Genomic DNA, 25,190 nt, shown 5'->3' on the forward strand with positions numbered 1-25,190 from the left:
TGCTGAATTTATCCTGTAAAGGAGAAACAGAAACTTAGAAAAACAGATTCTGTTACAAAAGTGACAGAGCTAAAATAAAAAAATAAACCATAAGCCCTCTCTAGTTCACAGTCTTTTATTGCTGCTTAGACTGGGAGGCTCGAATAGACAGCCATGGACGAATTTTTTATGTGGACCACGTGAACAGGACAACAACATGGCAGAGACCCACAGCCCCCCCAGCCCCACAGATTCTCCAGAGGTCAAATTCCATACAGCAAATGGAACAGCTGAATCGCCGGTAAGAATTACCATCGTTGTTTGTCAACTGTGTGCTTGCAAAACTGCATTCACCATTGTAAGGCTGAGTATGAAGACAGAGTCACAGTTGCCACTGCAGCTGGCCATATGTATTTATTTTTATGTGCCTTTTTTAATTTGCATGTGGGCTTCTAGAGCTTCTGTATTCCACCTGTGTTCATAAGCTATGTGGCTTTAAAAAAAAATAATCTGATAATCATTTTCAGAAGTTCAAAAGGCTACTAATGCACAAATTAGAGGTCAGGGTATATTAACCTACCTGGCAGAAAAGACAGACAAGGTCCCTTGGAGCTGTAACTGGATCACAGTTACCATATACTATATATGAAGTCCAGTTTTCTAACCCTAGGTACCAGAGCATCCGAAGAACAATGACTAACGACAGGCCTGAAGAGCATACAAATGCTGTGGATGGAGCTGGAGAGGAAACTGACTTTCACCATTCTAATGCAGGTTATTAAATACAGATACTTCTTTTATTCCTCCCTCTCTAAAAGGAGCATTTATGTCATAGATGATTCAATGAGAGTGACATAAGGCAGAACCTAACTTCTGCCCCTGAAAGTCTAGTTGAGAAGGAAACCATTTGTTTTCATTGCTGTCTAGTTCTTGAAGATTTTGGGTTAGCCTGTTCAATATGCTGAAGAGATGAATTAAAGATTCAGAGTATTTATCTGGCAGTACCTGACTGGGTAAAAATATAGGTAGGGCACTTGCAATCAAGAAGTGTAAAATTGTGTGATCTGGGTTACAGATATTTTGAATCTGCTGCTGCATTTTTAAGTGGTAGAGTATAGGACTAGAAAGGACTTCGGGCAGCCATTGGCTTAGTCTCTGTGCTGATGATAGATAGGATGAGCTGTACCTAATGCATAATTGGCAAATGCTATCTCATGTGTTCTTACAACATCTCCAAATGATGGATATTCTGTTACTTTTTTAGACTATCTACTCATACAGTTTCTTTTATAATGTATTGTTAAATCCCGTGCTTCCTAGTCTTTCCTCATGGCTTGTGATTTTAGGTCTCCAGTTATTTTTTTGGGCTATTCAGAATTGTCTTCAGTTGGTCTGCAGCTGCTGAGGAATATTTTAGAACATTAAATAAAGCTATGGCTGCTGTACTCAAGAGATTCAGAAAACTAACACTCAATTGATGCCACTGTTTCTTGAGTTTCGTGTCTTTGTATAAGTTGTGATTTAGACAAGTACTCCCTTTATATATTTTTTCTTCTGCCTTAGCTTTTTCCTTTTCTACCTATGCACATGTGCAGCTAGGTGATTTGTTGTGCTGTAAACAAATCAGTTTAAAGCAAGTTCATCTGAATGAGCTTTTCATAAATCAAATTAATAACCCTCTAAACTGCAAGAAAAACCCACCTGGTGACACATTCCAGATTACTCAGATTATGACAGGGGACTTATCTGCAGTGTGCCACAGCATTGCCCAGGGTTTGTGAAATGACTGTTGTACACCCAAGTTTTGTACCATTATAGAGTTGACATGCAACTGCACTGCATGCCTGGAAGACACTCCCAGGCCAAGAGTTCAGGCGTAGCTTCAGGGATCTTTATGCGACATTGCTGTGGCTCCATAGACGTGCCTCATGAGGGAGGACTTGGGGCTTATTGTTCAAGAAGTGCCTCTAAAAATCCTTTTTTGTTTACTTTTACTTATTAGCCTCCCATTTTCTGCTTTCCTCTAATGCTTAGAACAAATGTCTTTAGTTCCCACGGTCTCTTTTTTCCATAACATTTACCCACCCATATTTAGAATTTCACTCTGTTCTTTTCCTCCTCTTTTTAATTTCTTCTTACTCAGTTCAGAGTCTCATTCACTGCCTCTCTTCCCCTTTTTCTGCCAGTGGCCTATGGTTCTTTGATACCCATGGTAACTGTGTTTTAATTAATAATGTTCATTTGTTAGGGAAGTGTGCAAATACTGCAATATATACAAGAAAGAAACTTTGAAGTGCAGAAGATGGCATATGTACAAATTACTGCAGACCCAGTGTAGAATCACTGCAGACCAAATCTGAGTTGGCAATTTTTCATTTACACCAAAATATGCATTCAAATGTCCTGTTGGTTTTCAAAGATAATTGGGGGAACACTTTTAACATCATAGCAAATACCACTCATATATTTTCAGTTCCTGATAATGTTGAACAATCAATGCACTTCTACAGTTGCTAGGAGAAGACCCAAATGTTTACAGAAAGTTGAAATTTCGTAGGTACTTCCTTGGCAACCTGTTTGTTGGCTACCTAAGCTGCTTAAATGCTGTATCTGGATCAGGGCTGTGTTAATGGCAGTGATTTATTGTTGTATTGTTGTTGTTTTTTTTTAAAGGAGGAATGAAACATTTAAAAGTGTATAATGACGTTAATGTTCATTAGTTAGCATGTAAAAAATAACTTGTCTGCATACAGCTATAGTATAGCAATGTAGATGTGCCACAGGGACCTTCCTGCATCTTATGCACAGGCACATGTTTGCTAACACAAATCATTGGATGTGAGTTAAAAAAACTATTTTTCATCAAAAGCAGTAAGTAAAAGTTAAACTAAAACTGATATTTTCAGGAATTTTAGTGTTGTTACAAGCAGTTCAGGTACACTTGTGAGAAGAATACTTAATAAATCAGAAAGAATTGCATACCTGGTGCTTGTCTTGCTTGCATGGTTCAGGTTGGTACAGTGGTTTCCAGTGATATTTGATAACAATTGTTACTGGAAGTCTTTGTCATTCACTTTGCTCTTAGATTTTCGAAGAGAGAATGTGCTGCCTCACTCTACCTCCAGATCCAGACTTACTTTATTGCTCCAGTCTCCCCCTGTGAAATTCCTTATCAGCCCAGAGTTCTTTACAGTGCTGCATTCTAACCCTGTGAGTATAGTGTCTACATCTGAAAGACTTTTATAAATATGTGCTTATATATATACAGTTCTCTTGTGTACAAAGGTATTGCTCAATGTTTAATGCTAAGATTTTGATAGTACATAGGGAGGTTGGGTGGATTCAAACACTCATCATCCTTCCATGAAATTGGCAGGCTGTTGGATTTGTCCTATTTGGCATTATAGCTCCTAGTTTTTATTTTTCATTCAATTCTTCATCTTTCTTATGATACAAAACTTATTTGTTTATCGAAGTAATAGCTTTCTTACTGTGCTTTGCAGCAGGTGAGAGACAATTCTGAAAACTAAAATCATGCTTATTTTTAATATCCCTATGCTGCTTATGGGATGATTTGTTTCCCCCAGATTGTCTGGTTTGTATCAAAATATATTACAGGTCACACTGAACAAAAAAGAATCTTAATATATGTTTTTCCTTTCCTGTTTTGCCTGTTCTTCAGTGCTTCTCATATAGGTTTTTTTCAGTGTTTCTTTTCCTTTATGTAAGGGGATGTATCATGTAAAATGAGGCAGTGGAATGAATAATTTGTTATCTGCAAGCACACTTGTTAATAATTCAGTGTTTTTAAATTCCTGGTCAGTGTTAGTTTGTTTTTCATATATATTGTATACATGTCTGTATCTGAATAATTCTGCTTAGCTTGCTTAGCTTTATCTTGAGTATATGAAATAGGACAGAGAGAAGACCTCTGGCCAGGTAGTAGAGGTTGAGGGGCACAGAGTGATTTAGACAGCAGCATGATGAAAGGGGAGGGTGTATGTCTTGGCCTCTGTCTATTGCTCATGGCAAGAGAAAGACCTGGGTCTGGTTGGCTGGGGTTTTGTGGAGGGAAGGACTTTAACTGTTTATTCTCACCTTCTGTTTAAAGTTTTCACTGTTCTTCAGTGTTCTCATTTTACTCTCTTATATTTAATTTTATTACATAAGTTACATATGGACATGCAATGATAGGATATTTTGGAAAACTGAATAGATGGAAACAATGTTCATGTCAATTTGTGGTAGGTTCTACAAGTTTAAGTATCTCTGTCCTGCAGGAAACCTTACAAACCTTATTGCTGTATTCTACAGATGAATTTAACTCATTATTACAAAAATTTGAGAATATCTATGAACTCTCTAGTTTTAAAGCAACTTTAATGTTATAGGATTCATCACAGTTTTGGGGACAAGCGTGGTAAAAAACCTGTAATATATTTCACACTTTGCTGAGGTGAGTCAATTAGGAAATTATCTCGATCTCAAGCAAAATAAGAAACATCAAACACTTAACCCCAAACTTCAGAAAGAGGACCATTTTTTTCATACTGTTGTGATTTAGTTGGACATAATTGTTAAGGCTTAATAGATTATTAGATTATTTATTTACAGTGGAAATGTTGTCTCTTGTAGTAGGAAGACATTTTACCTTTTTCAAGTGTTTGTTGTTTATTTTTCAGAGTGCCTACCGCATGTTTACAAATAACACGTGTTTGAAGCACATGATCACCAAAGTCCGACGGGACACCCACCATTTTGAGCGCTACCAGCACAACCGGGATCTGGTGGGCTTCCTCAACATGTTTGCTAACAAACAGCTGGAGCTGCCAAGAGGCTGGGAGATGAAACATGACCATCAGGGCAAGGTAACTGCCATGCATGTGCATCTTCTGAGTGCTTCATCTTGGATATTGTGGTGTCTGTTTCTCTAAACGAGAGCTGAAGTGCACATAGTTCTCCAGATGTAAAAGGTGCACATCCTTTCTATCCTGCTAATTTAGATATAAACTTGCTTTATTATTATTATCTACTGAATTGTATTTAGTTATTGTTGAATGATTTATTAGCTTTTGTTTAACTGTCTGGCTTTTCCTTAGGGCTTTTTTTTTTTTTTGTCCTTCAACCTCAGCTGAGTGGAATTCTTTAGTGTGCGTTGTTTGCACTTTTCTTATTAAGTAGCTAACCATTTTCCTAGGTTAGTCCTCTACCCAAATGCTAAGTAGGTCCAGTGTTCATCAATTTCTGAGGTAAAATGGATTCACTTAACACTGGGGTAGCTCTGGGGATGATCACTCTATTGGTTATGTATTGGTTAACAGGAAAGAAATGGTGTGCAACAAGTTTCATTTATAGGAATCTTGAGTAATTGCAAGTCTTCCTGCCTCTTAAAACTTATCACTTTTCAAGTTCTAAGAGAATATTTTAAAATCAAAGAACAGACATTTTTATAGTAGTAATGTAATTTTAATGTAACTTTAAACTAGTGTATCCTCACTGTCTTTAGTATAATTTTTTTTGCAGAAGATAGGAAAGTTAAAAATAGACTGTAATTAGCATGTGAGGAAGCGATAAGGCTGTCAGTTCATGTGAGAAGTCCTAATTAGGACTACAAGCATATTAAGCTTCTCAGTCTTGGTGCAGTGAATTGTGAGTGTCCATATAATTAATGATGTTGATGCTTGAAAAAATTACAGGCAGATTCTAAACCTGAAGGATAGAAAAAGTGCTTAAGGGTTGTTTTCTTGTTGGATTTATTAACTCTGGAAAGCAGTGTGTTTTTTCATTGGAAGCCTAATTACAAATGTGCAATTATACGAACCTTTTCCTCCCTTACTCTTCAATTTTAAGTAATTCTTTTTCTGTTCTTCAGAGGGCAGCCTTCTGCTGACAAATACAGCAATTTTCAAATGACTTAATAGGCACTCCAGGGAGAGAATCAGGCCTTTGGATTTCTGGTGAGGCATTTGGTAACAGTGATGCTACCGCAACATTAATCAACAAGAGGAAGCGCTGAATAAATCCCCAATGGGATTTCTTCACTTTGAATTAGGCTCATCATTGTTCATTTTTGTTATGGTGGATTGCCTCTCTCACAAGCAGCACTTGTGGCCCGTAGAAAATCCTGCTAAGCTCTTGAGAGAGGTGATGGCCAGCACACAGTGCTAGATGAGACCAAAGTGAAACTGGGCCTGCCTTTATTAAAGCTTAAAGCTTAAGAGAAGCAAGTAGAAATTACCCATACCACAATATATAGTTATATTTCCTTTTCTTGCCTACTCTTTGCTGCTGAGAAGATTTTCCTTTATTTTTCCAAGTACATATAGTAAGAGACTCCATGCCCTTGCTCACAAGGCACAGTGATCGTTTTGACCCTTATACAGTGCTGAGTAGTAGAGTTTTTACTCCCCAAGGTCAGTGCAGTCTTAGTTGCTTGTCCTCTTTGCAGGCTCTCTTCCAAGGTCAGCTGGGGACTGCCTACCTCTGAACTCCCTTCAAAGCTGCACCACAAAGCCCAGTTGCCCAGTCCTCTTTGACTCCTCTATGTATCCCCTGCAGAAGATAAAATCCATCTGGCATGCAGTTGTCCCTAAAAGGTCTAGCATAACTAGGATGTTGTTTCTGGTTGGCATTACAGGTGAACCTTCATCAGACCACAGGGAGGCAGAAGACCACTGAAAAAGGTGGAAACAGGAAGCATCATATAGACTAGATATATCCCTGAGCTGAACTCAGTCTAATAACTGTGAAATTCTGCATTGCTGCAACATGTGCCCACACACATGTATAAACAGATAAGCACCTATGTGCATTTATTAAATATTTGTAAGCATGTGTTCATATTTTAAAGCCAGATGCAAATGTATCTACTTTTAAATTAGACCTCTACAAGTTGTGCAGATATGTAGCAAGTTATTGTAGGACATTAATTTTTTGTTTTTTCCTTCTACAATGAAAGAATCCATTGTAATTGATTACTGAGGTCTTCAGTAGGAGGAAAAGGCATTTTAGCAAGCTTCATAGCCTTTAATTAGAAAGACAACTGGGGCAGCTATCTGTGTTTGAGCTAAATGTAGTTTTGGCACTACCCATCTTATGTAAGTCTCTTCAAGCATCATAGGTTTATGGATTATAGCTAGACAGGAGTTATGAGAGGGACTTTCTTGAAAGGAGACTCTGAGCTACACTGTATTTTGAGCTGTGTGCCAATGTCCAGATTAGCCCAAAGCATTGAAATTCCAATTATTTTCTTCACCAAAGCTTCAAAGTAGTAATTTATCCTTTATTTTGAAGTAGGCTGCTGCTAGCTGGCCTACAAGCATTCATATTTAATAAGACGATATTGTCTTCAACTTAACGTTCAAACTGAGTTTATTTAAATGTATTGCTAAAGAGCATTACATGCACTATTAGGCTGCTGCATTAACGCAAAAGAGCTGTGTAGCACAACCCTAGCTAGTACTTTCTCCTGTATTGAATCATACCTTTTTATCTAAGTGATTTTACAGCATAGTGTTGGCTTAAGTCAGCCTTTGCTTTCATGAAAGTGGTTCTCATCTTATAAATACACACAGACCAGCCTAGATAAAGTAGTAGCTGCAGAAACATTAAAAAGAATTCTGTAGCAACCACTGGCTAATAAATGAAATAAACTAAGCCATTAGGAGCAAGATTTTCAGGAAGCGTGGATATGTTCAGCAGCCTCTTCCAGTCATTTTCCAGGCCCCAAACTGAAATCTCAGAATGCCTTTCATTCTGCTTTCCCACTGGTTTCATGTTCTCTAATCTGAATGTTTGTGCTGCAGGTGACATCATTTGTCAAGGTGAATAAGTCCTGCATTAGGCTCAAACATTGCAATTAAAATTGCATTGGTTGAGTACACAGTATAATTTTTGAACTTAGGATCAGTCAGTTTCACTTGTTTATCTGTAACTATATCAGATGATCAAACCAGAGTTCTTCCTTACTGTTCAGGTACTGCGATTCCTTGCTGGTAGCACAGGTTACAGGTACAGGTGATTGCTCTTACGGCTGTAGGAGGCTTGCTCCCTCTTCTGGAGTATTTGTAAGATTTTGTAACTTTGGTGTCCCTCCTTACACTTCTGCCTTGGGAAATGGAAGTTTGAACATTTTTTCCCACCAAAATCCACAATGGTATTTAGTTACTGTATAGTATGACACACTGGTTTGTCTACCTGCCTTCACAGCAGTCAGAAGAATTGCATTTTCTTGGGTCTGGCTATACCAAGCAGTTTGGAACAATGATTTAATGAATACTATCAGCTGGCATTGCTGCCCAGAGCCAGTTCTGCTCTCCTCTCATCCCTGGTGGGCTGACTGAGGTTAGAGGAGCCATCAGGGAAAGGGACAAAAAATAATTTTAGCCTGGACCAGCTCCCTAACTGGTTTCACTGTGTGGCTACACAAACACTTGTGCCAGCACAAGGCAGGAGGGGCATGTGAGGGGTGCAACCAGTGGTCAGGATGGGGGAAGATGAGAATGTTTCTTTTGCTGACACTGCAGGACTGAATTGTTTATGAAACTTGGGTCAAAGTACCTCACTGGTATCAAAACACAGAAATGGCTCCCGCAGTCCCCAACCATCTCTCTGCTGCTCCAGATTCCTTGATTTCTCAAACCAGATGTCACTTTCCTGTAACTCTCCTGCTCAAAAACAGGATCTTTTTTTGTCACTTCCACATGTTTCCAGCATTGCAACTGAAAAAAAACAAGTGTCTTGAAATAGAACTGTGCTGGTTTCCAAGTGCAATGCTGACACAGGGAAAGGTTTAAATTTCTGGCCTTGGAAAAAGTTTAAATTTCAGGGCTTAGAAATCTTTTTTGTTCAAATTAGACAGAATTGTAGAAGGTTTTAGTTCTCCAGGATATGTGCTCCTGTGACCTTTTTTTTTAGCAAATGGCTGACCCACCACTTCGTGTGAGCTGTCACCCGTTGCCTGGTTGAAATGTTTTTGTTACTATCATCTCTGTCTCTCTGACAGATCTTTCCTTTTGTTTGTTTTTTTGTTGTTGTTTTGGTTTATTGTTTAATTTTAAAAGGTTAGCAAACTTAGAATAGTTGTATCAGGACAGTGGCAAAAATGCCTGTTGGCCTGTAATCATAGGTCATCACAGGATGCAGTCTTACACTTTACATAAATACACACCCAATTGTGTCCATAATTACTTGGTAATTAGTTCAGAAAAGGGAATGGTTTTGCCACTTAATGGCATCTTTTTAGATGCTTATAAGGAAATGAAAGGGAGAATACACCAAGATTACTTTATAAAAACATTTAGGTCTTCTCAAATATCATGATAAAGCTTTCTACTTCTGATGCTTGTCAGATGGGAATTTCAAAGGGCTTTATAGACATGAAGTGAGGCATTAAAGAATTCATCTCTCCAGTGAGATGGAAAACTGTTATCCCTCTTCTGCCAAAGGGAAATGCGAGCTCCGGTAATGTGAGGAAAGTTTTCCAAAGCATCGCATCAGTGAATGAAACCTAGATCCTGAACAGGCCTTCACCTTGGACATATTAGAAGAAAAGTACTGGCTTAAAAAAATCTTCTGTCTTGCTCCTCCTCTAGGCTTTCTTTGTTGACCACAACTCCCGCACGACCACGTTCATTGACCCCCGGCTCCCCCTGCAGAGCAGCAGACCCACCAGTGCTCTAGTCCATCGGCAGCACCTGACGAGGCAGCGCAGCCACAGCGCTGGAGAGGTACGTTGGATCTGCCCCTTCTCTTTGGGAATCAGCAGGTTGTTAGGATCATCCCCTTTGTATCATTCTGTTCACAGCTTTGTGTTATGAGGAGCATGATTCCTCAGTAACCATACAGTACTCATCCATGAATATTTATTGTTTGCTAGCCTCTGTTGCTTTTGAAAAGTGTGATTTCAGAGGAAAAACAGCAGACTTGAGCTTCTCTTAATTTGCAGTAACCCCTTTTAACCACAGGGGAGCACCTGATTACAGATTACCAGTATCTGTATTCTGTCTTTCACTGTCACAGTATTTATTATTGTCAAGCATGGTATCAGCCAAATATGTTGATGGAACTCTGAAAATAAGAAGGCTGGGGGGGAAGTGCATCTCTAGATGTGCAACTTTCCCAAATGAGTATAAAGAAAATCTTAGAGGCTTGTCAGACTGTTGCTTGCATCTCTGCTTTCTAAACAGAAATACATGGAAAACACTGTTTTGTTGGTACCTCACTGTGGACCATTTTCACCAACAGCCTCCATGTTGTTGTAATTTCTTTTTACTTGTGAACAAGTGTATGTACAATGACTTAGACTTCATTTAATTTCCATACTGTTGGCTGTGTGCTGTCCTTTCGGAGAAGGAGTATTCCATGCCAGGAATTAAAGATACTACAATTTAGAATGTCAAGAGAAATGCACTGATTTACCCTTTTTATAGCTCAGTCTTGTGTCTGATGAAGTGCTGCCAGAGGGCTGTTTCAGAGCAGGCATGAATCTTCTCTGCCACTTCTATAAACAGGGCTTCTGCTGAGCTGCAGCAAGTGAGAGCTCTACACTGGCTCTGCATCTGGTCATATCCTGTGTGAGCAGTCACCCACAATACTTTCCACTCCCCACCCCCAGTGCAAGCCATACTTTACAAATGGTTTAAAATAGCATTTTCTGTCGTGATGTAGGCAGTGATGTCTTACAGCAAGCAGGGAAGATAGAAGTGTCTTTTTATAGCTGTTTAGATCTTTGATAGGGTAAAGCAGGTTATGTTATGTTATGACTGATTTAGAACAGAGCAGAAATATTTTTTCTCAACTTTACCACAAATGCACTTATCTTTCTTGAAACAGTGTGCAGAAGCTCTGCAGAGAGATTCAGGTCAACTGTACTGCTGATGTTAACTTATTAATTGAAATAAGCAAAATTTTGGGGGGAAAATCACATTTGGGAAAAGAATCACTTAAAGAGAACATAAGGGACATGCAGAATAAAAACAGTGAAACAGTAAGAATTAGATAAATCCAGATTCCAATTAGAGAAAAACATGCCCCAGGTAGTCAACAGCCTGGCCTTGAGACAGGCTTTCAAGACACCTGCTAGACAGGTGAAAGGGATGGAAAGCAGTACTCCCCAAAACTTACCTTGGTTACAGCCTTAAGCACTGGGGAAAAAGAATACTGAGTAATTGAAATCACTGTATTAATACATTAATGATCCATTAGCATACTAAAATTCATATTCACAAGCTAGAGGGAACCCTGCTAACAACAAACCCCTTACTCTTTGAGCAGGCATAGAGACATTTTTGAACATTGCCCCTTTAAATGGAAGTGAGGGAATGGTGACCAATTGTGAGTGCCAGTGATAGAATAATGTTAGAGATAAAGTTATTTCTCACCTTTCTGGCTATAAAAGTAGCACTTACATTTTGGGAAACCAAGCTTGCTTTGTGGAGCACCATCCTGCTCCCTTTTCTGTGCAGACCTGGATATTAAAGCAAGTGTCTGGACTCTGTGTGTGGATTGGCTCTTTGCACACCAGGTAACGGGTCCTGCTTTCAGGACAACACTGCTGAAGTTGTCAATACAGAAAAAAGTGTGTAGTTTATCCTACAGGAACTTGTCATATATATTGCATATACACTGTGCTCATTACCTGCCAAAATTTCCCACTCCATCTAGATAATCAAATTCCTTAAGCCATATTTCTACATATAATTTTAGAAGTACTTCCTTAATATTGTTACAATTGTAACTTTCATTGAGAAGAAGTATAATTCCAGGCAGGAATACAGTATTCTCATTCTGGGATTGATGCTATAATGATGTTAATTTATATGCATATGTAGGAATCTGAACAACACTTTTCCTTCTCTGCTTATGACTGAAGTATTGCATATCTGCAGCTCTTTGTGCTGTTTTAAAATGATCAAGCAACTGTACCTTACTGCAAAAGATGAATACTTAATGAAAAAAATGCTTTAAATACTTTATTTGGATTTGCCTTACCACGAACTTTGATGTTTTGAAGGCACTGACCCAGTTTTTACAGGGAAATGTTCTAAAACAAACATTAACCAGTGTAAGGAATGCCTTCTTAGCTGGTGCTGAACTGCAGCATGAAGCTGGAGTTAATAATAATGGCATTCCTTTTCCAGCACAGTGCCTACAGGAAATAATTCTTCATTTATCCGAGAGAATATTCTCAGAGAGCACAGAGATCTCAGGAGATGTCTCAGGACTTCTGCATCTTCATATTTTCAGAGACTGGATTTAAAAACAATTTTTATAATTATTTGACTTTTTGCAGATAAATGTTTTAGGGATCTTTGAAGCTTGATAACCGTTATGTGTAGGCAGAGGAACTGAGAAGTAAATGTCAAGGTCCAGGAGGATTAAAAAGAGGTGGAACAAAATGTTTTATATAATAAAATACAAAATACTGGCACTGTAGAATGACTGAATCCTCAGTACACAGAAAACTGCAGAAGTTGCCCTGACATCACAGATACTGCCAGGAAAAACTGTACATTGTGATTCTAGCCTAAATGTTGATATACAACATTTTTTAATCCAAGAAGGTAAATAAAAAGATAAGATCAGTTTTACTGAATGGTTGTAGGAAGCAGTTTTGAACTAATTTGCCTTGCCTGAATGTGAACTTGTTTCTCTATCCTCCTGCTTCAGCCACAAACCTGTTTCAAGTTCAAATTTAGATAAACTCTATTCATGCATAGAGGTAACAGAGATGCTAATGAAGAAACAGAATTTGACTTTGAGAACCTTTGATATGGATGATGTCCATGAAGTACTAAAGACCCTCTGAAGAAATCACACTTTGAATTTTTGTAGTCCCTTTCAGAATGACACTATTACTTAAAAATACCATAAACTTTGAATCAGTTTTGATTCATCATATTAATAGGCACAGTATACTAAAAAATGTTTTAACTGTCGTACAACACAGCTGATTCCTGCTGCAGTGGTTACTGGGGTAGTGAGCAAGCAAAGCATTTATGCACATGCTTACTTTTAAGCCATGTAAGTTGTCACTTTTATGTACCTGAGTTGATAGGCTGGCATAGAGACACATTGTAGTTACTTGCACATTTTCAGGTCGGAGAAGACTCACGTCACTCAGGACCCCCAGTTTTGCCAAGGCCATCCAGCACCTTCAATACAGTCAGCAGAGCTCAATACCAGGACATGGTTCCAGTGGGTATGTCAGCATTTCTTTCCAGAGAAGTTCTTCATGACAGGGTGCACTGCTGAGTTTTCCATGAGGCTGGGGTGGGTAGCAGTTCTATCCATCAGCATTTCCCAGTTAATCAGTTGCAACCTGCAGGAATAATACTGTGAAGTGTCTGTGTAAACCAAACATTCAGTGTAAAACTTCTGCCTTCCTAGCTCACTTTCTCTAAGTGGTGACAGAAAGAGTTGAAACCAGTGAGACAAGTTGTGCCCTAATTGGATTTCATGTATTCCCAGTGATTTTTGTCCAACTTCTGGGCATCTCTTTTGGCACGATTCCAGGAAGTGTTAATCAGCTTGGAATTAGTCATTAGCTTAACTTCTCAGTTACATGCACACAAAGTTACTGACTTCTGTGCCACCAAGAACAGAATTTAGCTTATTCAGTCTAACAGCTGTCACATTGTGCTAAATAAATCCGATTGACTATAACTGGCTCTTTGTACTGTGACATGTTTACTTGAAAATCTCCACTAATTTAAATCCTTCCCCTTGCCATGGACATGGTGTGTACACACTGCAGGCTCAGCAATTAGTGAGGCTTTGATATGGGTGTTTCCAATGACTAATATTTGAGAATATATTTCACTGCTGTGAAAACCAAGATCCATGCAATTTTATTCTAGCAATGAATATTCTAGATAATCATTAGCCAAGAGCGTGAGTTATAAAATGTAGTAGAAATTGCTAACAAAATTAAAACTGTTAACAGTGGGAAGGTCGTGTCACAGTCAGATTTGGTTCATGATCGAGAAGCATGTCCCCTAAATGACAGTAGAATTGGTAGCTTGACGTTGAAAAAACATTAGCACAATATTGCTAAACTCAAAACTGAGAAGTAAAGTCTGCTGTTATTATTGTTCCAAACTCAGAAGGAATGCAATCCTGTCTTTTAGTATCTCCTAGTTTCAGCATATCTCTGTTGATCTTTTCAGCTTACAATGACAAGATTGTTGCATTTTTGCGGCAGCCCAATATATTTGAAATTCTACAAGAGCGTCAACCAGATCTTACCAGGAATCATTCACTCAGGTAATAAAACTATTTAATACTGCTGTTCTTATTTCAATACAAATTGCTAACTCGAATTACTTTCTTTCATTAAAATTAGCAGCAGAACATAACAGATGGTAGACTTTTGGCCTATTAAAATATATTCATTCTTTATTGTATGTCTCTGTAACTCCCTGAAATTAAGGTTTAGGAGAACAGGGGTCATGTCTTATTACCAAATAAAGGTACCTAAAGTAAAATGTTTGGAACAATTGGCATAAGAGTTTTGCTAATGTCTTCAAAATGTGCCAAGACAGCTGGATGGCACAGCAAATGTGTCCATTAATCTGAGTATGTGTACAGCTGGGAGCATGAGGCAGAAAGGCATTTGGTTTTGTCTTTATATTCTCAGTGCCTGTTTACAGAAAGACTGTTCTGAGCTAAAGACCTTGGATGTAATCTTAAAGGAATCACAATTTTTAGTATTTCACCAAAATTTTAAAAATGGGTATATGCAGGTTTTTGTGTAGTTCAGCAAGTTCTGATGAAGAATGATCTTTGATTTTTATATAGTTAAAAGTCACTTGTATGCTTAGGCTAGGAATGATAAAATGTGAAATTCAGAAAGCAAAAAGATCCCTCTTAAAGTGTATCCTGCACAAAGTCACTTTGGTTTATGTAGTTGGGTGTAAAAGGTAAAATAACAACTTAGATATTGGTGACTACGACTTAAATGTCTGTTATCTGTTCTTCCTTGGGCAGTAAATTTAAAAAAAGCTGGTTTGAGGGTTGCGGTCTGTCCTGTGCAAAGCTGCCAGTGCCTACCCACACTGGCTGGCATAACAGCCAGAACTGATTTCCTTTTTTTTCTTCTGTTCTCATAGGGTTACTTATTGATCCCTTTTCTTACATGTCCTGCAAGTTCCCAGAATTCAACAAGCTGCCCTGTTTTGCAGTTTCCCAAAGTCTCATGTTCTAACAAGATTTGTTTTATTCTTTAAATAAATCCTGTCTGACAAACCTGAAATGACGTTCTAGCAGAATACACATTCTCTAGAAAATACACAGAAAAGGAGGAAAATAAAAATCTACAGTTCCCAGCCTGTCAAAACAGTTCCTAAGTTGCAGCCATATCATTAAAGGCAAGTTTGTACCACCAGGTTTGGTTTGAAATGTGAGCAAACAAATCTGTTGGAAAATAGCATACAAACAATTTCTGTAGTAGTTTTCCTTTCCCCAGGGTGCTTGGCTTCCTTAACTCTGATAGCAATCAGAGTGTAATTTACTTTGTGTGTTTTATGGGTTTTTTGGTAATTTAGAGTTCAGACTGTTCAAAAGACTTAGAGGTATTGTCAGATTCTGCTTCTTGTAGAACCTGGTTTCCTGATTACAGAATTCTAATTTGGCACAAGGCCTTCCTTGAGGCCTTCTCAAGGAAAGATGATTTTCAGATGAAAAGTGAATATCAAAGGATAAAATAGTGTTTTTTGTAATCCCTCTTTTAGTTGACTATATATATCCTTTTCAGTGCTTACTTGCTTTAGCAGAATGATTGAGGGTTTTAATGAACATGGTTTTATTTTACATTAAACAAGATTGGTCAGAAAAGCCATTCTGTTAAAGCCAAATTATTCTATTCTAGTCTTAGTCTTTGAAGTTACCTTGATTAAGGTAAAGTCTCTGTCATTATACCTCTCCTGTATTCTTCTAGGACTGATGCTTCAGTAACATTTTTTATGTTTTTATAAGGATCCTACTTGCATTTTTCCTTCCTTCCTGCGATTAGTCCTTTATGGCCCTGATTTAGCAAGTTACTGGAATCCATGTCTATGTGACACATTGGGAGACTAAGCAATTGCAATGACATTTATGTAACACTTGATCAATTAAGACCTCAGTGAAATCCCACACTATGAATTCTTCATGTCTTTTTCTTTTTTAATGTAGTGATTAATACAACTTTCTGCAATTTATTTATTTCAGTGCAATTGAAGTAGAATTATTATTAAATATTATGACTGTGATTATTACAGTTATTACATAGGTGAGGAGGAAAATCAGTACTTGGCCAGTAGAAGAGGACAGAGGTAACTTGAAAACATCTCATTTTCTTTCTAAAATAATTTTTCATTCCTAAAAAGAATAAAGAGTTGTGATAAGGAGTTGAGGATCTATTAAAATATAGCAGTGGGTTACAAAAGCCCCTCTTTTAAAATCACAAGTGTGCATTGTAATGTGTGCCTTTTATTTGTACAGAGGTTCAAAAAAGTACTTCTTTAAACAGTTCACTTTTAGAATAATGATGTCCTCCCACATGACTCGGCCTTCTAATTCAGGGCCACAGTTAGTGTGAATTTGAATCATTGATTTATTTATTTCTTCTGGTTGGATGGCTGTATTACCTGTAGCAGCCTGCGCATTGAAGAGAGGAGGGCAACAGATTCCTCAGAACATACTAGCTTTTTGGTTGTAATATTTTGCTGCTGATACGCACATGGTGTGGCAGGAAAGAAAATGGTTTCTGAAATAGAGAAGGATAAGGCAGAGGTTTTAGGATATATCTTGTACTTTTCTGGTTGCTGAGGTGTACATTGGTACCTTATTTGCAAAAGATATTTCCAAAGTCTTTTTTTTTTTTTTTGCTTATACAGGGAGAAGATCCAGTTCATCCGGACAGAGGGAACTCCTGGGTTGGTGCGTTTATCCAGTGATGCAGACCTTGTTATGTTACTCAGGTAGGCACAGCTGCTTTTGATGCATGGATCACATTTTTTTATTTTTATCATGTTCAATTTCTAGATGGGAGTTGGAGGTCACATTTTTTCATAGGAGTGATGGAATGTGTTATTCTGTCTGATGAAAGGTGAATGCCAAGAGTTCTGTGCTTGTGATTTATATGGATTTGCCCATACCACCTTTTTTTTGTCCTGTTGCTTTCAGCTCTGACACAGATAGGTGGTACAGTCTAGACCTCTTTACAGGAATGTGCTGTCTTCTGGATCAAGAGTGCCTCTGTTTAGTTCTGGCGCTTGGGACATCTGTATTTGTGAATGTTCATACTTGAGATTATTACTTAATGTCTCGCTGCCTCTTCACTATGCTGTCAAGCATTGTCCCCTTCATTAAAGGAAATACAGAATTCAAGAAATGACAAGCTGCTTCTTCAGTATTTTTCATTTAAGCAACTAACTCAAAAAATCAGGCAGATTTTTTTCTAGAATTAAACTCTTGTTGTTTTCATGTTGTATTCCTGTGCATTGCAAAAGAGCATCAAGAAATTAATGAGTACATTTAAAATGGAATCCAGCAAAATAGGATTGGCATTACTTTGAGGTCAGGTTGCATAATGATAATCCTTTCTGGTTGCTAAATCTCTGAATTAATTACAGCTATTAAGAAAATCTCATTTTAAAGTCATGCTGAAGCTTTTTAAAAATAAGAATATTGTTTCTTAAAAAAACTTTGAAGATTTTTGTTTTGATATATAACATATGGAGATGACACAGGTTTTATACAGAGAAATCAAGCTTCAGCCATTTGTTTTTAAGTAAAGATTGCAGTAATGATTTTATCTTGGCTCTTTGACTGGATTTTGTTCCCCCCCAGTGTTCTGTTAATAGCAAAGATTGCAAATAATTCTTAGTGTGGAAATAAAGCAAATAAAAATTGTTGTTGCCAATCTTTTTTTTTTTGGTAGAAAAGAGATCATCAGTAATACTAATTTTTAATAAGTAGTCAGTGCCTCCCTAGAATAACTTTATAATATTTTTCAGATTTTATTTCTCTTAATCTACTTTTTCCCCAAAAAAATATTTACCTGAAAAGCATTGCTTGAGGATTTTCTTTCCATTTTATTAATTATCTAATAGTACCATTGCACTGATGAAATAATATTGTTAAAAAGTTATCTACACATCCATTAGTTTCTTAAAATTTTGATTGTTTTACTTAAAGATTGGACCAAGTTATTGTGACCTTATTGTGAGTAAATACTAGTGTAAAATCAAAGCTGAGTTAAGTTAAAATAGAGGTGTGCTGAGATGATGAAATTTCTCTTTTCTGTTGTTAGTCTTTGTGGATTTTTACTGTTAACAGAATCTTCTAGGAGGGTGTCATCATGACCTGTCTCGATGAAACCCTGAAAAAATGGCACTCTGAACGTGATCTGCACTTTAACCACAATCTTCCTGGGGCTCAGGACACCTGGGGTTTTTGTTTAGCTTGTCTGGTTGGATGACCTTGGGAAGATTGTACCCATTTCCATGCTTCTGTTTCTTCATTTGGGGGTGAATGATGTAATTGTCCTGTGAAGTATTCTTGAGATCTAGTAATAACTGGGTGAAATCCCTAGTCTGATATTTTTATGGCTTGGGCGCATAGTAGACTTTTTCACATGCTTCAGTAAATCTAAAGTTGCAGGTAACTAAAACCAAACAAACAAATCCCTACGTGATTTGGACCTGAAGGAGGTACAGTGCATCACATTTTTAAAAATACTTTAAGAATGGCATTATATTATGCTTCAGGTTTTAAGAAGAAAATATTTTTCCGTTTCTCTTTCCAAATATGTTTTTTGGTATACAACACAAATTATTATCTCAACTCTTAATTTAATCCAAGAGTGATTTATGTTTTATCACATTTTCAGCCTCAAAATGTTACTTTAACAAAATGTTACAAGACACGGTCATGATTGTAAAAAGACCTGTAAGAAAATTCCACTTCCAAAAAAGCCCAACCCTTCATGCAGGAAATTCTATGTATTTCTTCAGTGAAAAAGCTTAGTAAGAAACATCTTCTATAGGAACATGGCTTTCATTGGTAGAGGTCTACAGCAAAAGATTGGCTTATGAATCTTTCTGTAGCTCAAATTTTGAAAATAAATTCTACATATTATCTGAACAGTCTATTATCTGTGTTGTGTTTAACATTGAACACAGGCTTTGGTATCGGACCTATTGGGATAGTAGATACTCTGTCTTTTAGGATATGCTTGTGTCAATTTTGGTAACTCAAATTTTAATGTCTATACAGATTCTGTGTACACAGATGCATTGATCAGGCTGTGTAGTGTTTATTACTTTTGTCTTGTGTAGCAATAATAGATGAGGCATGAAATAACTTGACCTGAGCAGACTAGATGTGATACCCATTTCAGCAACATTGTTAGTATTAGGGATAAAATAAGGAAATAACTTGTTATGCCAACAAGGTCACATTCAACAAGTTCAGATGTGATTCTTAATCCGGTTTGTCTCTGTTGCTAATGCAGTATTGCAGATCTTTTTCCAGGAAAGTATAACTAAGGTTATTGACCCCTGTGTAGTGAGAACACATGTTAAAAAAAAAAAAAAAAGGGCAAAATCTATAGTGTTATCCCACAAGAACAGTAATTACTGTTGTCTAGTAGCTTTCAAGGTCTGATGGAGGGAATGGCAAAATATTTTGTAGCACTGTTCAGAGTCCATAGTAGAAAGAAAACAGTCTAGAGATTTATTCCTATAAAGAGAAAAATGCCTTTCATCCAAATAAAGGTGTTATTTTCTCTTTTTTACCAGCTTGTTTGAGGAGGAGATAATGTCATACGTGCCACCACATGCCTTACTTCATCCTAGTTATTGCCAGTCCCCAAGAGGCTCACCAGTGTCTTCACCTCAGAACTCTCCAGGTAAGGTGCTCGGGCACAGCTTCTGCAGGGGCCATAAAAACCATTTCTCTTACTTGGTAAGGACCAGTTCCAGATCAGTAAAGTCCCTGTTGCACTCCTGCTGCCTTCCCAGAAGTCACAGAACAAAACCAATAGAAAAGTAAGTTTTTTGTTTCCTTTAGAAATTGAAATTCACAGCAGACTAAAGTCAAGAACTTACTCTTCAGAAACAATAACTTATTCCCCTTTGCAGTTCCCAACTTTTGGATTGGTAAAGTTACATGAGCTGAAGCACCTTCAGAGTGGTCAGTGACCTTGTCACTGTGAGACTTGCATTATGATGGTATCTGTAAGATACTGTGGTAAAGCAAGTTTAGTTTACATTATGCTGCATATAATGACTTTCCACCTTTCTACAGATGCAAATTCTGTTGCTCCAGGAATAACAGAGTTAGTCCTATTTTAGAGCAAAGTCAGCCAATGAGATTGCATTTGACTGTCAAACTTGAACCTTTGCCTTGGGCTCACAAGATGTTTTGCTGGTAGAAAAGAGATTGTGATTTTGTTCTGACTTGTAAAACATGCAAACTTGTTTTTCACTGATGTGAAACAACTAAGTGACTGCTCATGCCAGGATCTTGATGCTGTGGAGCAATCAGTAAAGCCCGATTGTTGTCCCTTAACATGAGTTCAAAAGATAGCATATTGTAGCTGTCTGGAAATAGGCGTCAGAATGGAATGAAGTTCATATTTCACATACTAACTATGTTGTGGATCAGAACTAAGTTATTTCAAATATGACAAGTTCCATTTGACCTCTGAAGGCTAAGTACAGCAATTTGAAGCGTATAGATGTCCCTGTTCTTAGTTTTCTCAAGAAGATAATAGGTGAGTAAAAAAAAACTAGTGCAGTAAATAGGAAGTGGCTCGAGGGGATTTCAACAAACTTAAGAACAGTATAGATAAATGGGGAACGTTTGGGTTGTAGGCAACTCCAGATAGTTGGAGACAGTAATAAAATTTTATTAGAAAAAAATGCTGTAATTTTTATGGGCATTTCCGAGTTGACAATCATAAGAAGCTTTGTCTTGTCAAGAAACCAGATTAAAACCATTTGTAAATATGTCCGGAGTGGTAACTTTTCCTGCTGCTGCACATAGGTTCTCTGTAGGACCTATTCAGAGAAACTGTCCAAAGGCCTTTATGATCTTACAGCATCCAGCAAAGCAGCAAAGTAAAATACTCATATGTCTTGGTATTTTTTTATACATATATGATTTACATACAAGTATTTGTTGAAAAGAAAGCAAGAATGAAATCTGTATATATGCATCTTATTTTGGATTGCAAACCCTGCAGTCTCCTATGAATAAAAACAATTTTGGCTTTCAGAGTTGTAATTTTTTCATTACTAGTGCATGCAGTGAAGCATGCCGGGCATGGCTTCACTTCAACAAAGTATTTTTCAGCATGCATTCAATCTTTAAGATGTGATATTTTCATCTCTTCCTTCAAACAGTAGCACACAGTAAAGTATGAGCAATGATGTTTTTAGTCCCATTCTCCTTAAAATGGTAATCTCTCTTGTATTGCATAGAAAACCATAGCGAGGCCATTGAATCTCCCTGTCATTCTGTGAGTACATGTTTGTGTTGGTGTACAAATGATTTATTTTTATGAGAAATTGTAAATAGTCCATCCTTTCTAAGGAGGCAATGTGTTTTTTCATCAGCTAAACGGGCTGTGCTGCGCTGAGCGAGGTGCAGTGTTGAGGATCCATTGTTCAGATCAGTCACAATCGGTTGAACTTTCTCATTTGGGAAAGATGAATAGTCATGAAGCTACTCTTTATGCCAGCTTTAGAATATAACCTCTTTGAAAATGAAATGTGATTATCACATCACTGGCATTTTTTAGCTCTTCCATTAACATCTTTTGTTCCCAAGGCGGAAGTAATCACTATAATTGCCCAGGAATTTCTTGGCATATGCATCTGATTTGCAATGAGGACTTGTCATGTGCTGACAGAATAATATACTGCTGATTTCTGAACCATGAAATAATGTGTTACCAGTTTTATGTTCTGTGGTATCTCTCAGCAAAAACTTCCTTCAGGGCTTAAGACTAAAGTATGCTTTTGTAGCATTTTTTTGCTGACTACATTTTTGTACCTATTTTGACCCAGAGCAAAATAAACAACGTAGGGGAGAAAAGGCCAATAATTAAAATGCTGCTTACAGCTTCAAGTTTTTGTAAGTGTTCTAGAGAATTCAGCAGTGCACCATCAGAACGATTTGGTGCTCTCAGTAAAAGAGGATAACCACTGTAGCTTAATCAGGGACCATTATTTGTTTTTTCCAAGGGGGTCCTACATGTTCCTGTGGGAGGTCTGAGGATTCCCTGACACTTTCTATTCCTCCCACACATCATTCTCAGCCTTGAATAAGTGGCAAGCATCTTTCTGGTCAGACAGGTCTTTTAAAGACCTGTAAATGGCATTCAGTGTTAATACTCATCTGGCTTGTTCTCTCTCTGATCTCTGCAGAGGGATCAACCCTGCAGCTTCCTCCAGCAGCCACTTCCGCAGGATGTGCTCGTCGCCTTTGCTGTCAGACCCATATGCCTTGTGGCTTAGCAAGCTGTTCTCTTTTCCCCTGGTCTCTGCCCACAGGCTGAACAGATACACGTTCTCTTTTATAACCGGAAATGTTACATTCTCATGCATTCGCCCATAGAAACAACGAATCTTTCTTTATTGGCTTAGTTTCATACAGGGAGCCAAAAGAAAACTCGCATAAGGAACTGATTGTCTCGTAAAAGTCAGAAGTTCACATGTACGTGGTTTATGGGCCTGTTAGATGACCACCAGTTGCACATAAGTAGTTAACAACTTAGGTATACTGTAGAGCATGAGAAATGTTTTATGTCCTCTGAGTTTTATGCAGGGGATGTATACGTAGCCATGCAGGGGAGGAATTAAATGTTATAAACAGTAGTGGTGAGAAGGTGAATGTGGAAGAGCCAGGCTTGACTGCCTCTTTGGTGCACTGTCTTGCAACCACATGAATTGAAGTAATTTATCCAGGGGCCCAATGAAAGTTCTAATGGTTGCAATATTTAGAATAGATCAGACTTAACACGTAATTTGTCTATACTAGACTTGTACATGCAGGCCTCGTGTCTCCCTGCTTTTAAGAAATTGACCCTCTAAAACAGTTTTTCAAAAATAAATTCACGTAGATAACCACTGTGTATATTCTTGCAGTCTCATGTGAAAAGCTCCACAAACTTAAATTTGGTGTTCTTTCAATTTTTCCTGATTTTTCTTCCTTGTACTTCCCCGGAGAAAGTTCTACTAGGGCATTTCCAAAAGTCTTCCTTCTTCAGCTTGATGTATTCAACAGGGTGCAGAAAAGAACAGTCTGTTTATGCTTCTTTTCCAAGTCCTTGCTTTTCCTGATAATATTAAAACTGGTCCAGAGCACAACATGTATTGCATGAGCTGTTTTAAAGGTTAGATGTGAAGGATACTTGACAAACAAAAGTTAAGTGTTCCCATTTGACTATGCTGGTTTTTTAATCCATCTTTTGCACTGACCTGGATTTGCTCTTTTAAGACTTACTTTACTTAAGCTATTGGGAATGAGCAACCAGTCTTGGATGCAGAGCAGACTTGAAGATGTGCAGCTTTTACTCTTTTTATGAAGGTGACTAAGCCAAACATATACCATGCCTTTGCTATGAAGGAGTCTCAGTAGAGCATGTGACATTAATCAGTTGGTGTCAGTACAGCTCATTCTTTGCTCATTGCTTCCTGCAGGTACTCAGCGTGCCAATGCCCGAGCTCCAGCTCCTTACAAAAGAGATTTTGAAGCCAAGCTGAGGAACTTTTACAGGAAGTTGGAGACTAAAGGATATGGACAAGGCCCAGGGAAACTGAAGTATGTTGAAGAATCTTATGAAACTGGATTTGTTTCTCAGGCAGCTTGCCTTGCCTTGCACACGTACAAGCATCTTCTCCTTACAAGGAATGCAGATGTTACGGTTACCCATGCACTTTGGGAAATATAAAGCTTGTCATAAAAAACTTAATGCCAACATGCATTTCATAGCAGAGGATACAGCAGGTTCTGAGCACTTCTTTTCTGTGTTTCCTCCAACTCTGTTTTCATACAGACAGTATTACCAATACAGTGCCAAAAAACACTTTGGGAAAAGGAGTGCAGAACAGAAGGCATCTGAATTCTTCCATTATAGCAATCTCTATGAGATAAACAGTTAATTTCTCATGTCTTTTTCCACTGAAAAAAATTAGGCTTATCTTTTGTACATCACTGTCTGTATTGCTCTGAGTCTTCTTTAATAAAGAGGACTCATAAAATTAAATGTTACTAAATTCTGAGGATCACCTAAAAAATCTGCTTATATTTATACTTTGGCACACTGAATGCTAGAGAGCTTGAAGTGAGGTCTTCCTCCTTCATTTATTTGGTAATTGTGTGCTTATGTACTGTAATGTTAAGGATCATCATCACAGGGTACTTTCAGAATTTTGTAAATTACTAAGTCTTGTGCCAGCTGTCACACTCCCACAGTTTGGTACTTTCATAGTAACCATAAGGCACTACAACTCTTGTTTTAACCATTTCTTCTATTAGAATAGGTGGGGGTTTTTTTGGGTTTTCTGTCATTTTGTTTTTTTGCTTTATTTTTATTTCCCCCAGCCAGTCACTTTTCACATTTTGCAGGAAATTGTGTAGAGATCAGACTTTGTTTATGTAAGCTAGTTAAAAGTTCTCCACAACTGAAATGGGATTAAAGTTATATTTAGACAGTATTAAGAGGCAGGAATTGGATATTGTCTGCCTGTAATCTAATGAAATCATAAACACTTAAAGCTCAATCTATGCAAGTTTTGTCATGGATGACTGGGCAAATAGCTGGTAAAAAAGGATGGTGTATGCTGCCTGTAAGATCCATTACCTTTCTTGCACCTTTTTTTCCTAATCTCTTTACGTTCACACTGTGGATTTTTAAGCAGAACAACAGCTTGATTTTTGAACACAATTTTTCTCTGGGTTCTTTTCCCAGGCATACACTGACCTGCTCCTTTTTGTTTGTTTTTTTTTTTTCAAATCAGGACTCCAGCACAACTTGCCTACTGCGTGGGTCCTCTTACTGCCCAGGTGCCTTGCCAGTTCCTGGCCTCTCTACTTCTGTGTCCCCTGCAGGTGGGCACAGCACAGTCAGGGACTGATCTCTGCACAAGCAGTGAGGCCAGCAAGGCCTTCCTGAGAGGCTGTGTGGAGATACAGCCTGCCTCTGTCAGCAGTAACAG

At 37.8% G+C, this 25,190-nt stretch overlaps 1 protein-coding gene across 3 annotated transcripts in view; it reads left to right on the plus strand.

Moving 5' to 3' along the window:
* Nucleotides 1–25,190, plus strand: part of HECW2 (HECT, C2 and WW domain containing E3 ubiquitin protein ligase 2) — a 153,741-nt gene that overhangs the window by 109,206 nt on the left and 19,345 nt on the right. For all 3 annotated transcript variants that reach the window (XM_051622827.1, XM_051622829.1, XM_051622828.1), the window contains 10 exons: nucleotides 130–280; nucleotides 650–753; nucleotides 3,065–3,189; nucleotides 4,662–4,847; nucleotides 9,573–9,707; nucleotides 13,078–13,180; nucleotides 14,148–14,244; nucleotides 16,857–16,940; nucleotides 19,764–19,873; nucleotides 23,673–23,793. In XM_051622827.1, the coding sequence (XP_051478787.1) occupies nucleotides 130–280; nucleotides 650–753; nucleotides 3,065–3,189; nucleotides 4,662–4,847; nucleotides 9,573–9,707; nucleotides 13,078–13,180; nucleotides 14,148–14,244; nucleotides 16,857–16,940; nucleotides 19,764–19,873; nucleotides 23,673–23,793 (1,216 nt within the window). The remainder of the gene's footprint in view (nucleotides 1–129; nucleotides 281–649; nucleotides 754–3,064; nucleotides 3,190–4,661; nucleotides 4,848–9,572; nucleotides 9,708–13,077; nucleotides 13,181–14,147; nucleotides 14,245–16,856; nucleotides 16,941–19,763; nucleotides 19,874–23,672; nucleotides 23,794–25,190) is intronic.

This window comes from Apus apus, chromosome 6 (genome assembly GCF_020740795.1).
Source record: "Apus apus isolate bApuApu2 chromosome 6, bApuApu2.pri.cur, whole genome shotgun sequence".
NCBI lineage: Eukaryota > Metazoa > Chordata > Aves > Apodiformes > Apodidae > Apus > Apus apus.